The 16,007-nt window shown below is 47.2% G+C and overlaps 1 protein-coding gene across 3 annotated transcripts in view; it reads left to right on the top strand.

Moving 5' to 3' along the window:
- Nucleotides 1-1,160: 1,160 nt before the first annotated feature.
- LOC122922070 (ciliary neurotrophic factor receptor subunit alpha-like) overlaps nucleotides 1,161-16,007 on the top strand; it is a 148,472-nt gene continuing 133,625 nt past the window's right edge. For 2 of the 3 annotated variants that reach the window (XR_006387082.1, XM_044272516.1), the window contains exon 1: nucleotides 1,161-1,235. Coding sequence is in view for 2 of the 3 variants with exons in the window: in XM_044272516.1 (XP_044128451.1) it covers nucleotides 1,208-1,235 (28 nt within the window). In the remaining variant the exon portion in view is untranslated. The remainder of the gene's footprint in view (nucleotides 1,236-16,007) is intronic. The other variant, XM_044272517.1, reaches the window with a different exon arrangement.

Genomic DNA, 16,007 nt, shown 5'->3' with positions numbered 1-16,007 from the left:
GGCAATGCCTGCTTTCAGATGCCTGGTCATAGGGTTTGGTGCCAGCCCTCTGGTACCCTGTGATCACCTCTGGGCAGTCAGCAGGGAGGATCCCATGACACCGGGCTGTGGTTGCCACTTAGTATGCCCACCTAGACTGTACGTGGACGGCGTGGGCGCTCATCTGCAGTAATCTCATGGATGCTGCATAACTTGGCAAATCTGCCCTTCAGGAGTCTGGGAAAGCTGGGTGGCAGCCATTGTAGGAGATGTTGTCCCCTGTCCTGCCTGGGTGGGTGGGGTGGACAGTATAGATGGGCGGCAGCGAGGATCAGTTGGCATCCGGTCATGGTATCCGGACGTCAGGTGTCTCCGGCTGCAAATTGTATTTTTACAAAAAAAACAAAAACAAAATAATAAAGTGTCCGTAAGATGCAGCAAAAGTAATTTCTGCATCTTCCCACAAGGCCATGACCTGTTCATCCTGAGCCTCTTGTTTCATGAATAGAATGCTAGAAATGTCAGTGTAGACCGACACACGATCAGTAAAGCAGGAGAAAAGGAGCAAGGGGCAAGTTACTGTTATGCGTGTCCTCGGGGTCTGCAGGAAGTGGAGTGCGTCAGGGTGGGCATTAGTGGTGGTCACTCCTGTACGGAGACTGGGTCAGCTGTGGTATTAACACATTCACTGCTGGATCCAAGTGCCCTGAGGTCAGCGGTCGCACATTGACATTTATCATGGTGGGGCTGGGGGGTCAGACTCTGTGTCTCCCCTGCATTTCCCCATTGGGAGGTTCCCTTGGACATGGGACAGTGCAGGGGGGACGGAGGACCAGTTAGGGTAGTATTGAGTATCATCACTGCTGTCTGGGCATGCTGGGAGTTGTAGTTTCACCACAGCTGGAGACCACTGCTAGATAAGGCATCCCTATGGGGTGTTGTCCCAGCAGGGTGCTGTAGTATGGCGCAGGTTGCAGCCCCCCCCAGCCGGCTCTGTGACATGACACGCTCCCATTATCTCCTCTCTTCCTGCCTCGCCAGCAGCTGTCCAGCCCATACCATTAGCCCGATCCCCCTCCCCGCCGCCGCCGCTCGCACAGATGCCGTGTGGTCCCCAGCCAGCATGTGCGCTCCGGACGACTCCACCAACCCTCCACTTTGTGTCCCCCCCAAACAGATGGCAAATCCGGTGACCTCCGCCTGCTGCCTGGTCCTCGCTGCCTCCGTGATGGTCTGCGCTCAGAGACACGCTGACGGTAAGTGCCGCCATTTACTATCACGCATGACCCCTATGTCGCCATCATGTTCTGTGGCGCTGTACAGCGGAGGACAGGAAGTCACCGGTGTACGAACAGATACATCGTAACAACGTGCAATATACATTGTATCACCCAGCACCCATCATACATTGTATCCCCCAGCATCCATCATACATTGTATCACCCAGCACCTAGTATACATTGTATCACCCAGCACCCATCATACATTGTATCACCCAGCACCCATCATACATTGTATCCCCCAGCATCCATCATACATTGTATCACCAGCACCTAGTATACATTGTATCACCCTAGCACCATCATACATTGTATCACCAGCACCCATCATACATTGTATCACCCAGCACCATCCTACATTGTATCACCCAGCACCCATCATACATTGTATCACCCAGAGCACCCCATCATACATTGTATCACCAGCACACGGCATACATGTATCCCCCAGCACCTAGATACATTGTATCACCCAGCACCATCATACATTGTATCACCAGCACCCATCATACCTTGTATCCCCCAGCACCCCATCATACATGCATCACCCCGCACCCATCCACACCAGTGTATCCCCCCAGCACCCCATCATACATTGTATCCCCAGCACCCATCGTACATTGTATCCCCAGCACCCATCATACATTGTATCACCAAGCACCCGGCTACATTGTATCACCCAGCACCCATATACATTGTATCCCCAGCACCCATCATACAGTGTACACCCAGCACCCATCATACATTGTATTACCCAGCACCCATCATACATTGTATCACCCAGCACCCATCATACATTGTATCAATCCAGCACCCATAATACAGTGTATCACCCAGCACCCATCATACATGTATTACCCAGCACCCATCATACATTGTATCACCCAGCACCCATCATACATTGTATCATCCAGCACCCATAATACAGTGTATCACCCAGCACCCATCATACATTGTATCCCCCAGCACCCATCATACATTGTATTACCCAGCACCCATCATACATTGTATCACCCAGCACCTATCATACATTGCATCACCCAGCACCCATCATACATTGTATCACCCAGCACCTGACATACATTGTATCACCCAGCACCTAGTATACATTGCATCACCCAGCACCCATCACACATTGTATCACCCAGCACCCGGCATACATTGTATCACCCAGCACCCATAATACATTGTATCCCCCAGCACCCATCATACATTACATCACCCATCATACATTGTATCACCCAGCACCTAGTATACATTGTATCACCCAGCACCCATCATACATTGCATCCCCCAGCACCCATCATACATTACATCACCCAGCACCCATCATACATTGAATCACCTAGCACCTAGTATACATTGTATCCCCCAGCACCCAGAATGCATTGCATCATCCAGCACCCATCATACGTTGTATCACCCAGCACCCATCATACATTGTATCACCCAGCACCCATCATACATTGTACCATCCAGCACCCGGCATACATTGTACCACCCAGCACCCATCATACATTGTATCCCCCAGCACCCAGAATGCATTGCATCATCCAGCACCCATCATACATTGTATCACCCAGCACCTGGCATACATTGTATCACCCAGCACCCGGCATACATTGTATCACCCAGCACCCATCATACATTGTATCAACCAGCACCCATCATACATTGTATCACCCAGCAGCCGGCACACATTGTATCACCAAGCACCCATCATACATTGTATCACCCAGCACCAGTCTGAATCATTGAAGCCCAGGACATGTGATCCCCATGATGACCGCAGCAGTGACCTCGTCATCGGGGGGACACGTCAAGCCTGATGTCACAGCGCGTTACCTCACACTCATGGGACCGTCTGTTCTTCCCTGGTATCAGCCAGCAGAACAGTTAAAGATGTTATATCACATTGTGAATGCAGCTCTGGATGTGACTGGAGTATAGGACATGATGTAACAGCTGGATTGTGAATGCAGCTCTGGATGTGACTGGAGTATAAGACATGATGTAACAGTTAGACAGTAAAGGCAGCTCTGGATGTGACTGGAGTATAAGACATGATGTAACAGTTGGACTGTAAATGCAGCTCTGGATGTGACTGGAGTATAAGACATGATGTAACTCCACGCAGCAGCATGCCTTTTCATTGTTGCTGGATGGACTGTAACTCGTAGGACAAAATGAAAGACAAATGAGATGAATTGTTGGGAGTTGTAGTCCTGCCATTCATTGTGCACAGATAATGCAGTCAGCAGCAGGAGATGGATTGCCGCTCAGGCCGATCGATACTTGGACAGGAAACGTGGCAGACAGGGAAGCCGGAGCTGGCAGCCATCCCCTCACATGGTGCTGCGCCGTCTGCCTGTAATGCGATTGTCGCCCCGGCCTTTACTATAAATCACTTCCCCCCAGCGCAGGACCGGCTCCCCGCGCTAAGCGCTCCCACAAGGCTCTTTGTGTGGACGTCGCAGGCAGATCAGGATGGACAATGACCCTGTGATCACAGGAAACCACCAGCAGCAAACTGATACATTGTGATGTCACTGGGGGTCATCTGCTGTCCATCAGATCACAAGGACACAATGTAACAGTCTCCTCATTTCCTGCACCACTCATGAAACCTAGAAGATGGCCCCCACAGATCGCTGCCCCCCATGGCCTCTGATTATCCTGGTCCCATGTAGTGATAATAACAGGGTTAATCATTTATCTGGAAAGTCCGTGTAGCAGCGAGCATTAACGTGTCGACATATGGACAACATATGGACTTACACTGTAAAGGACAACTGGACACGCCCCAACCTACAGCATGTAGTGCATGTAACCCCCATCATAACACTCCAAAATAAACCTTAGCTGATTGAGACCCCAAACTAATACAGACCCCCTAAACTGATACAGACAGCAGACTAGACCCCCTAAACTGATACAGACAGCAGACCAGACCCCCTAAACTGATACAGACAGCAGACCAGACCCCCTAAACTGATACAGACCACAGACTAGACCCCCCTAAACTGATACAGACAGCAGACTAGACCCCCTAAACTGATACAGACCACAGACTAGACCCCCTAAACTGATACAGACAGCAGACTAGACCCCCCAAACTGATACAGACAGCAGACTAGACCCCCTAAACTGATACAGACAGCAGACTAGACCACCTAAACTGATACAGACAGCAGACTAGACCCCCTAAACTGATACAGACCACAGACTAGACCCCCTAAACTGATACAGACAGCAGACTAGACCCCCTAAACTGATACAGACCACAGACTAGACCCCCTAAACTGATACAGACAGCAGACTAGATGCTCTAAACTGACATAGACCCCAGACCAGACCCCCTAAACTAATACAGACCCCCTAAACTGATAGAGACAGCAGACTAGACCCCCTAAACTGATACAGATAGCAGGACTAGACCCCCTAAACTGATACAGACAGCAGACCAGACCCCCTAAACTGATATAGACAGCAGACCAGACCCCCTAAACGGATACAGACAGCAGACTAGACCCCCTAAACTGATACAGACCACAGACTAGACCCCCTAAACTGATACAGACAGCAGACTAGACCCCCCTAAACTGATACAGACAGCAGACTAGACCCCCTAAACTGATACAGACAGCAGACTAGACCTCCTAAACTGATACAGACAGCAGACTAGACCCCCTAAACTGATACAGACAGCAGACCAGACCCCCTAAACTGATACAGACGGCAGACTAGACCCCCTAAATACAGCAGCAGACTAGACCCCCTAAACTGATACAGACAGCAGACTAGACCCCCTAAACTTAGACCCCCTAACTGATACAGACAGCAGACTAGACCCACTAAACTGATACAGACCACAGACCAGACCCCCTAAACTGATACAGACCACAGACCAGACCCCCTAAACTGATACAGACCACAGACCAGACCCCCTAAACTGATACAGACAGCAGACTAGACGCTCTAAACTGACATAGACCCCAGACCAGGCCCCCTAAACTAATACAGACCCCCTAAACTAATTAAGACCCCCTAATCTGATACAAAGGGACTAGACCCCCTAAACTGATACAGACCACAGACTAGACCCCCTAAACTGATACAGACAGCAGACCAGACGCTCTAAACTGACATAGACCCCAGACCATACCCCCTAAACTAATACAGACCCCTAAACTAATTAGGACCCCCTAAACTGATACAAACCATGGACTAGACCCCCTAAACTGACACAGACAGCAGACCAGACGCTCTAAAACCACGGACCAGACCCCCTAAACTAATACAGACCACAGACTAGACCCCCTAAACTGATACAGACAGCAGACTAGACCCCCTAAACTGATACAGACCACAGACTAGACCCCCTAAACTGATACAGACAGCAGACTAGACCTCCTAAACTGATACAGACCACAGACTAGACCCCCTAAACTGATACAGACAGCAGACTAGACCCCCTAAACTGATACAGACCACAGACTAGACCCCCTAAACTGATACAGACAGCAGACTAGACCCCCTAAACTGATACAGACAGCAGACTAGACCCCCTAAACTGATACAGACAGCAGACTAGACCCCCTAAACTGATACAGACAGCAGACTAGACCCCCTAAACTGATACAGACAGCAGACTAGACCCCCTAAACTGATACAGACCACAGACTAGACCCCCTAAACTGATACAGACAGCAGACTAGACCCCCTAAACTGATACAGACCACAGACTAGACCCCCTAAACTGATACAGACAGCAGACTAGATGCTCTAAACTGACATAGACCCCAGACCAGACCCCCTAAACTAATACAGACCCCCTAAACTGATAGAGACAGCAGACTAGACCCCCTAAACTGATACAGATAGCAGACTAGACCCCCTAAACTGATACAGACAGCAGACCAGACCCCCTAAACTGATATAGACAGCAGACCAGACCCCCTAAACGGATACAGACAGCAGACTAGACCCCCTAAACTGATACAGACCACAGACTAGACCCCCTAAACTGATACAGACAGCAGACTAGACCCCCTAAACTGATACAGACAGCAGACTAGACCCCCTAAACTGATACAGACAGCAGACTAGACCTCCTAAACTGATACAGACAGCAGACTAGACCCCCTAAACTGATACAGACAGCAGACCAGACCCCCTAAACTGATACAGACCACAGACTAGACCCCCTAAACTGATACAGACAGCAGACTAGACCCCCTAAACTGATACAGACCACAGACTAGACCCCCTAAACTGATACAGACAGCAGACTAGACCCCCTAAACTGATACAGACCACAGACCAGACCCCCTAAACTGATACAGACCACAGACCAGACCCCCCTAAACTGATACAGACCACAGACCAGACCCCCTAAACTGATACAGACAGCAGACTAGACGCTCTAAACTGACATAGACCCCAGACCAGGCCCCCTAAACTAATACAGACCCCCTAAACTAATTAAGACCCCCTAATCTGATACAAAGGGACTAGACCCCCTAAACTGATACAGACCACAGACTAGACCCCCTAAACTGATACAGACAGCAGACCAGATGCTCTAAACTGACATAGACCCCAGACCATACCCCCTAAACTAATACAGACCCCTAAACTAATTAGGACCCCCTAAACTGATACAAACCATGGACTAGACCCCCTAAACTGACACAGACAGCAGACCAGACGCTCTAAAACCACGGACCAGACCCCCTAAACTAATACAGACCACAGACTAGACCCCCTAAACTGATACAGACAGCAGACTAGACCCCCTAAACTGATACAGACCACAGACTAGACCCCCTAAACTGATACAGACAGCAGACTAGACCTCCTAAACTGATACAGACCACAGACTAGACCCCCTAAACTGATACAGACAGCAGACTAGACCCCCTAAACTGATACAGACCACAGACTAGACCCCCTAAACTGATACAGACAGCAGACTAGACCCCCTAAACTGATACAGACCACAGACTAGACCCCCTAAACTGATACAGACAGCAGACTAGACCCCCTAAACTGATACAGACAGCAGACTAGACCCCCTAAACTGATACAGACAGCAGACTAGACCTCCTAAACTGATACAGACAGCAGACCAGACCCCCTAAACTGATACAGACAGCAGACCAGACCCCCCTAAACTGATACAGACAGCAGACTAGACCCCCTAAACTGATACAGACCACAGACTAGACCCCCTAAACTGATACAGACAGCAGACTAGACCCCCTAAACTGATACAGACCACAGACTAGACCCCCTAACTGATACAGACCACAGACTAGACCCCCTAAACTGATACAGACAGCAGACTAGACCTCCTAAACTGATACAGACAGCAGACTAGACCCCCTAAACTGATACAGACAGCAGACCAGACCCCCTAAACTGATACAGACAGCAGACTAGACCCCCTAAACTGATACAGACCACAGACTAGACCCCCTAAACTGATACAGACAGCAGACTAGACCCCCTAAACTGATACAGACCACAGACTAGACCCCCTAAACTGATACAGACCACAGACTAGACCCCCTAAACTGATACAGACAGCAGACTAGACCCCCTAAACTGATACAGACCACAGACTAGACCCCCTAAACTGATACAGACCACAGACCAGACCCCCTAAACTAATACAGACCCCTAAACTAATTAAGACCCCCTAATCTGATACAAAGGGACTAGACCCCCTAAACTGATACAGACCACAGACTAGACCCCCTAAACTGATACAGACAGCAGACCAGACGCTCTAAACTGACATAGACCCCAGACCAGACCCCTAAACTAATACAGACCCCCTAAACTAATTAGGACCCCCTAAACTGATACAAACCATGGACTAGACCCCCTAAACTGACACAGACCCCAGACCAGACCCCCTAAACTCATACATTCCCTTGACCAAACACCTTAAACTGATACTGACCCCAGACCAGACAACCATTAACTGTCACAGACCCAAGACTATACCCCCTAAATTGATACAGACCCCAGAACAGAAACTCTAGACAAATACAGTCCTTTACTCTAGTACATACCCCAGACCCCTAAACTGATACAGACCCCAGACCATATCCCCTTAGCTGGTACAGACTCCAGACCAGACCTCCTGAACTAATACAGACCCCAGGCCACACACCCTAAACTGATACAGACCCCAGACCAAGCCCCTCAACTAATACAGACCCAAAACCAGACCCCCTAAACTAATACAGACCCTAGACTACACCACCTAAACTAATACAGACCCGAGACCAAAAGCCTGCCATACAGAATAAAAATTCCCCAAACTGTTAAGAACAGATCCCAGACCCTCTAAAAGCAGACCCCATAAATACTGCCATCAGAGCAGAACTCCTGAAATAATACAGACCCCAGATTAGAGCCACTACATAAACACAGACAATAAAGAACCCCAAGACAAATACAGACCCTTAAACTAATTCAGATCGTGGTCAAGACCCCCTAAACTAATAAAGAGCCCAGATCAGAACCCTGACATCAAGGCCCCAGACGACATCCACTGAGCCGATACAGAACCCAAACCAGAACCCCCAAATAACTAAAGACCTCAATCTAGACTCTTTAGACATATAAAGTCTGCAGACCCTCTAAACTAAAACAGACCAGACACATAAAGTAATACAGACTCCAGACCAGACTCCACTGTATACAGACCCCAGACCAGACCTCTGTATACAGACCCCAGCCAAGTCCCGCTGTATGCAGACTTCAGACCAGACGTCTGTATACAGACCCCTGTATACAGACCTCAGACCAGACCTCTGTATACAGACCTCAGACCAGACCTCTGTATACAGACCCCAGATCAGACCCCTGTATACAGACCTCAGAGACCAGACCTCTGTATACAGACCCCAGACCAGACCTCTGTATACAGACCCCAGCCAAGTCCCGCTGTATACAGACTTCAGACCAGACCTCTGTATACAGACCTCAGACCAGACCTCTGTATACAGACCCCAGACCAGACTCCACTGTATACAGACCTCAGACCAGACCTCTGTATACAGACCCCAGATCAGACCTCTGTATACAGACCCCAGCCAAGTCCCGCTGTATGCAGACCTCAGACCAGACGTCTGTATACAGACCCCTGTATACAGACCTCAGACCAGACCTCTGTATACAGACCTCAGACCAGACCTCTGTATACAGACCCCAGATCAGACCCCTGTATACAGACCTCAGAGACCAGACCTCTGTATACAGACCCCAGACCAGACCTCTGTATACAGACCCCAGCCAAGTCCCGCTGTATACAGACTTCAGACCAGACCTCTGTATACAGACCTCAGACCAGACCTCTGTATACAGACCCCAGACCAGACTCCACTGTATACAGACCTCAGACCAGACCTCTGTATACAGACCCCAGATCAGACCCCTGTATACAGACCTCAGACCAGACCTCTGTATACAGACCCCAGACCAGACCTCTGTATACTGACCCCAGATCAGACCCCTGTATACAGACCTCAGACCAGACCTCTGTATACAGACCTCAGACCAGACCTCTGTATACTGACCCCAGATCAGACCCCCTGTATACAGAACTCAGGCCAGACCTCTGTATACAGAACCCAGATCAGACCCCTGTATACAGACCTCAGACCAGACCCCACTGTATACAGAACCCAGATCAGACCCCCTGTATACAGACCTCAGACCAGACCTCTGTATACAGACCCCAGATCAGACCCCTGTATACAGACTCTAGACCAGACTCCACTGTATACAGACCCCAGATCAGACCCCCTGTATACAGACCTCAGACCAGACCCCTGTATACAGACCTCAGACCAGACCTCTGTATACAGACCCCAGACCAGACTCCACTGTATACAGATCTCAGACCGGACCTCTGTATACAGACCCCAGATCAGACCCCTGTATACAGACCCCAGACCAGACCTCTGTATACAGACCCCAGACCAGACTCCACTGTATACAGACTTCAGACCGGACCTCTGTATACAGACCCCAGATCAGACCCCTGTATGCAGACCTCAGACCAGACGTCTGTATACAGACCCCTGTATACAGACCTCAGACCAGACCTCTGTATACAGACCTCAGACCAGACCTCTGTATACTGACCCCAGATCAGACCCCTGTATACAGACCTCAGACCAGACCTCTGTATACAGACCTCAGACCAGACCTCTGTATACTGACCCCAGATCAGACCCCCTGTATACAGACCTCAGGCCAGACCTCTGTATACAGAACCCAGATCAGACCCCTGTATACAGACCTCAGACCAGACCCCACTGTATACAGAACCCAGATCAGACCCCCTGTATACAGACCTCAGACCAGACCTCTGTATACAGACCCCAGATCAGACCCCTGTATACAGACTCTAGACCAGACTCCACTGTATACAGACTCTAGACCAGACTCCCTGTATACAGACCTCAGACCAGACCCCTGTATACAGACCTCAGACCAGACCTCTGTATACAGACCCCAGACCAGACTCCACTGTATACAGATCTCAGACCGGACCTCTGTATACAGACCCCAGATCAGACCCCTGTATACAGACCCCAGACCAGACCTCTGTATACAGACCCCAGACCAGACTCCACTGTATACAGACTTCAGACCGGACCTCTGTATACAGACCCCAGATCAGACCCCTGTATACAGACCTCAGACCAGACCTCTGTATACAGACCTCAGACCGGACCTCTGTATACAGACCTCAGACCAGACCTCTGTATACAGACCTCAGACCAGACCTCTGTATACAGACCTCAGACCGGACCTCTGTATACTGACCCCAGATCAGACCTCTGTATACAGACCTCAGACCGGACCTCTGTATACTGACCCCAGATCAGACCTCTGTATACAGACCTCAGACTGGACCTCTGTATACAGACCTCAGACCGGACCTCTGTATACAGACCCCAGACCAGACTCCATTGTATACAGACCTCAGACCGGACCTCTGTATACAGACCCCAGCCAAGACCCGCTGTATACAGACCTCAGACCAGACCCCACTATATACAGACCTCAGACCAGCCCCCCTGTATACAGACCCCACTGTATACAGACCATAGAACAGACCCAACTATATACAGACCTCAGACCAGACCCCCTGTACACAGACTTCAGAGCAGACCCCACTACATACAAACCCCACTTTATACATACCCCAGGCAGGACCCCACTGTATACAAAAATCAGAATAAACCCACTATATACAGACCCTATACCAGACCTCTGTATACACACCTTAGAGAAGACCCCCTGGATACAGACCCCAGACCAAACCCCACTGTATACATATTCCAGACCAGACCCCCTACACAAAATCAAATCCCAGACCCCCTAAGCGATTACATATTTCAGCGAGAAGTGCTAGAACAGGGGAGGACAGTATTTGATAAAGATGTGGCACATGGGAAACTTGTCTGCGCATTTGGGAGTCTATGATGTCATCTCCTTTAGTCTGCCTATAGCTTATCATTCTCCAGTTCCAGGAATAGAATGCTAGAATTATAGTGAAGACTGACCCATACACAGACTGAGCAGACAAGAAAGAGGACACAGTGCATGTGTAGCTATCACTCAATATAGCGTGTGAGTGTAACCCTGTGTATGGTAAGTACTAGAGCGGGGGGTATCTCTCACCCAGAAGGCTCAGGTGCGCGAGGTAAAAATAATCCAAAAAACTGTGTTGTTTCAGCAAAACATAGTAAAGCATAGTTTGCTGAGCATTTTATTTAAAGGGGTTTTATCTGCAAATTAAGTTTTTTAACGGTCCGTCCCTTCATGTGATCAATCACTTTAACACTGCTAATTCTAAAAGTATTGCTACCGTCCAGCGCTGTGCTCGCTGGTGTAATTAGGTTGTGGGCATCCAGGATGACGTGCCATACATTTAGCTTGGTACAACCTACGAGGGTTTCAACTTTATGTTGGTAGCGCCTGCGCAGTCAGACAGCCTTGGGCACTGACTGCTCACAGCGCCCCTGACAGCCGGACTGCATGTGAAACCCACGTATATTGTAGGTTTTAACCAGGCTAGAATCATGTGCCAAATGTATGGCACGTCATCTGGGAAGTTCTGGAGTGTGGGGGGAATGACAGGTCCCACTGCCAAACTACATGCCATTCCATTAAAATCCAGGGAGCGCAGTGTTGGTGCGGTAGGAATATTTACAGCATTATCCCTGTTAAAATTCTTAAGAAAGGGGTTCAGAGGGTCATTAAAAATAAAAATTGCGGCTAACCCCTTATTAATTATTTCATAGGCTGGATTTTAATGGAATGGCATGTAGGTTGGTAGTGGGACCTGTCATTCCCCCCACACTCCAGTACAAGGTATTCTCCTAGCCTGATGCAATCCCAGGGGTAGCTGCTGGGCTCATTACTGTGGGGATACATACATGGCTGAAATGCTCTGTCAGTGTCAGCGCCTGGAAGCTGCATGACCTACCGGCGGCTGTGTGAGTACCTAGGGGAAGTAACTGCGGTATAGTCACGGCCCAGACGGGCAAGGACTCTCTTTTGCCGTGGAATCATACAAGCAATTATATAACGGAAGCCCTGTCTTATGTTGGATGCAGAAGACACTGAGTTGGAATCCCATATAATCTGTCATGGCCGACCCTACCCGACATGAACCAGTGAGAAGAGTACGGAGAAAAAAGGGGCCAACCATCACTGGAGACCACAAAAATCTTCCGATCTACAGTTCTATACTGCAAGGAGCGGATGGGGGTGGGGGGCTGATTTATATAAAATGACAGTAGGTGATCTTATGGCATTACTCACCCCACGCGGGGCAGCTGCTGGCCGTGACCTGCACAGAATCGGCAGCAGACGACATAGCTGTTTCCATGTTGTAATGATGACATTGGGAAGGTTTTCAGGGACGCGCTGGATCTGAAGAGAACGCGCACGTCTCCCATCAGCAGAATTTCGTGCCTCTGCCTCATCCCCGGGGAACCTGCTGCCTCCAAAAGTTTAAAGAAAGGAAGCAAAATCCATAATTTAAGCAAAAACTTGTTTATTTGACTTCAGTGGCTAAAATAAGAGGAGAGGAAAAGAAGGGGCGATGCCTGGTGTCCAGGTGTGAGAGCGCACGCGGAAAGAGCCAGTGGAGGAACAGATGTAGCAGAGCTGAGGCTCTAATCACTGATATCCCAGAGTAGTATTATAGTAGTTATATTCTTGTACACAGGAGCAGTATTATAGTAGTTATATTCATGTACATAGGAGCAGTATTATAGTAGGTATATTCTTGTACATAGGAGCAGTATTATAGTAGGTATATTCTTGTACATAGGAGCAGTATTATAGTAGGTATATTCTTGTACATAGGAGGCAGTATTATAGTAGTTATAGTCTTGTACATAGGAGGCAGTATTATAGTAGTTATAGTCTTGTACATAGGAGCAGTATTATAGTAGTTATATTCTTGTACATAGGAGGCAGTATTATAGTAGTTATAGTCTTGTACATAGGAGCAGTATTATAGTAGTTATATTCTTGTACATAGGGGGCAGTATTATAGTAGTTATATTCCTGTACATAGGAGCAGTATTATAGTAGTTATATTCTTGTACATAGGAGCAGTATTATAGTAGTTATATTCTTGTACATAGGAGCAGTATTATAGTAGTTATATTCTTGTACATAGGAGGCAGTATTATAGTAGTTATAGTCTTGTACATAGGAGCAGTATTATAGTAGTTATATTCTTGTACATAGGGGTAGTATTATAGTAGTTATATTCATGTACATAGGAGCAGTATTATAGTAGTTATATTCTTGTACATAGGAGCAGTATTATAGTAGTTATATTCTTGTACATAGGAGCAGTATTATAGCAGTTATATTCATGTACATAGGAGGGAGTATTATAGTAGTTATATTCTTGTACATAGGAGCAGTATTATAGTAGTTATATTCTTGTACATAGGGCAGTATTATAGTAGTTATATTCTTGTACATAGGAGCAGTATTATAGTAGTTATATTCTTGTACATAGGAGCAGTATTATAGTAGTTATATTCTTGTATATAGGAGCAGTATTATAGTAGTTATATTCTTGTACATAGGAGGCAGTATTATAGTAGCTATATTCTTGTACATAGGAGGCAGTATTATAGTAGCTATATTCTTGTACATAGGAGGTAGTATTATAGTAGTTATATTCTTGTACATAGGGTAGTATTATAGTAGTTATATTCTTGTAAATAGGAGCAGTATTATAGTAGTTATATTCTGGTACATAGGAGGCAGTAATATAGTAGTTATATTCTTGTACATAGGAGGCAGTATTATAGTAGTTATATTCCTGTACATAGGAGCAGTATTGTAGTAATCATATTCTTGTACATAGGAGCAGTATTATAGCTGTTTAATTTTTGCATACGGGAGGCAGTATTTTAGTAGTTATTGATTTTGTACGTGTATAAGGCCTTGTTCACACGACAGTATATTTTTTTCAGTGTTTTGCTGGTGGTTTTTCCATGATCCGTTTTTCTGTTTTTTGTTTCAGTAGTGTTTCCGGTACCGTTCAGTTTTTCCGTTCCGTTTTTCCGTATGGCATATACAGTATACAGTAATTACATAGAAAAAATTGGGCTGGGAATAACATTTTTTAATAGATGGTTCTGCAAAAACGGAACAGATACAGAAGACATACGGAGTACATTCCGTATGTGTTCCTTTTTATTTTTTTCGGACCCATTGACTTGAATGGAGCCACGGAACGTGATTTGCGGGCAATTATAGGAAATGTTCTATCTTTGAACGGAAACGGAAACGGAAGGCATACAGAGTACATTCCTTTTCTTTTTTGCGGAACCATTGAAATGAATGGTTCCGTATACGGAACGCAAAAAACGTTCGTGTGAAGGAGCCCTAAGTAAGACATGTTCAGATGTTTGTCAGTTCCCTTCCCCTTCTTCTCCTTTTAGTTAATAGACGATAAGCAGGAGAAATCTAATTATAAATGGTTCGTTCTTCCTGAGATATAAGTTGCAGTATATAACAGGATTGTTCCGTCTCACGGATCACTGTTTGTCTATGGTGGAAATGACTTTTCTACTTGGATGTGGAGACGTATTGACTTTTCTCCGCTTCTGAACTTGCAGTGCGATTACCCGCAGGTCATGTAATTTTCGCTACATCCCTCTATAAATATCACCGCTGTTTTGTATCCGTCTATTATGTGTTACCATTAATCTTTCAGTGATTGGGCCTCTCAGTCGGTGAGGTACATTGTATTATATGGCTGCAGCAGGGAGTAAAGTGCGCCCCCTACAGCAAGAACATGTAGTGCAATGTGAGAACCAACACATTTATCAAGTGGCAGGAGAACCACGTCGCAGGTGTTGTGCGCTTTATGCCTTTTAACATCTCATATACGAAAAAAATAAGTCAAAGTGATGGCGTGAACAATTCGCAGTTTTTGCGCCAAATGCAAATAAATTAACGCCAATGTAAGCGAGCAGTACTGTGTTGCTTTGCAGTAAAGCGTCTTGTATGCTGTCTGTAGCTCCGAGCACGCAATGCTTTGTCGCGTTCCATTCATTATGGCGCAAATTTACAGCGTCACATCATAAGCGCGATTGGATGGTGCAAACGATTTTTCAACTTATTGCCTGATGGTCCCAAAACGTTCGCCAAGAGCAATAATAGGCGCCAGGTGCC

Source organism: Bufo gargarizans, chromosome 11 (genome assembly GCF_014858855.1).
Source record: "Bufo gargarizans isolate SCDJY-AF-19 chromosome 11, ASM1485885v1, whole genome shotgun sequence".
Lineage (NCBI taxonomy): Eukaryota > Metazoa > Chordata > Amphibia > Anura > Bufonidae > Bufo > Bufo gargarizans.
Note: the sequence above shows the minus strand (reverse complement) of the source record. Positions and strands in the feature narration are given on the sequence as shown.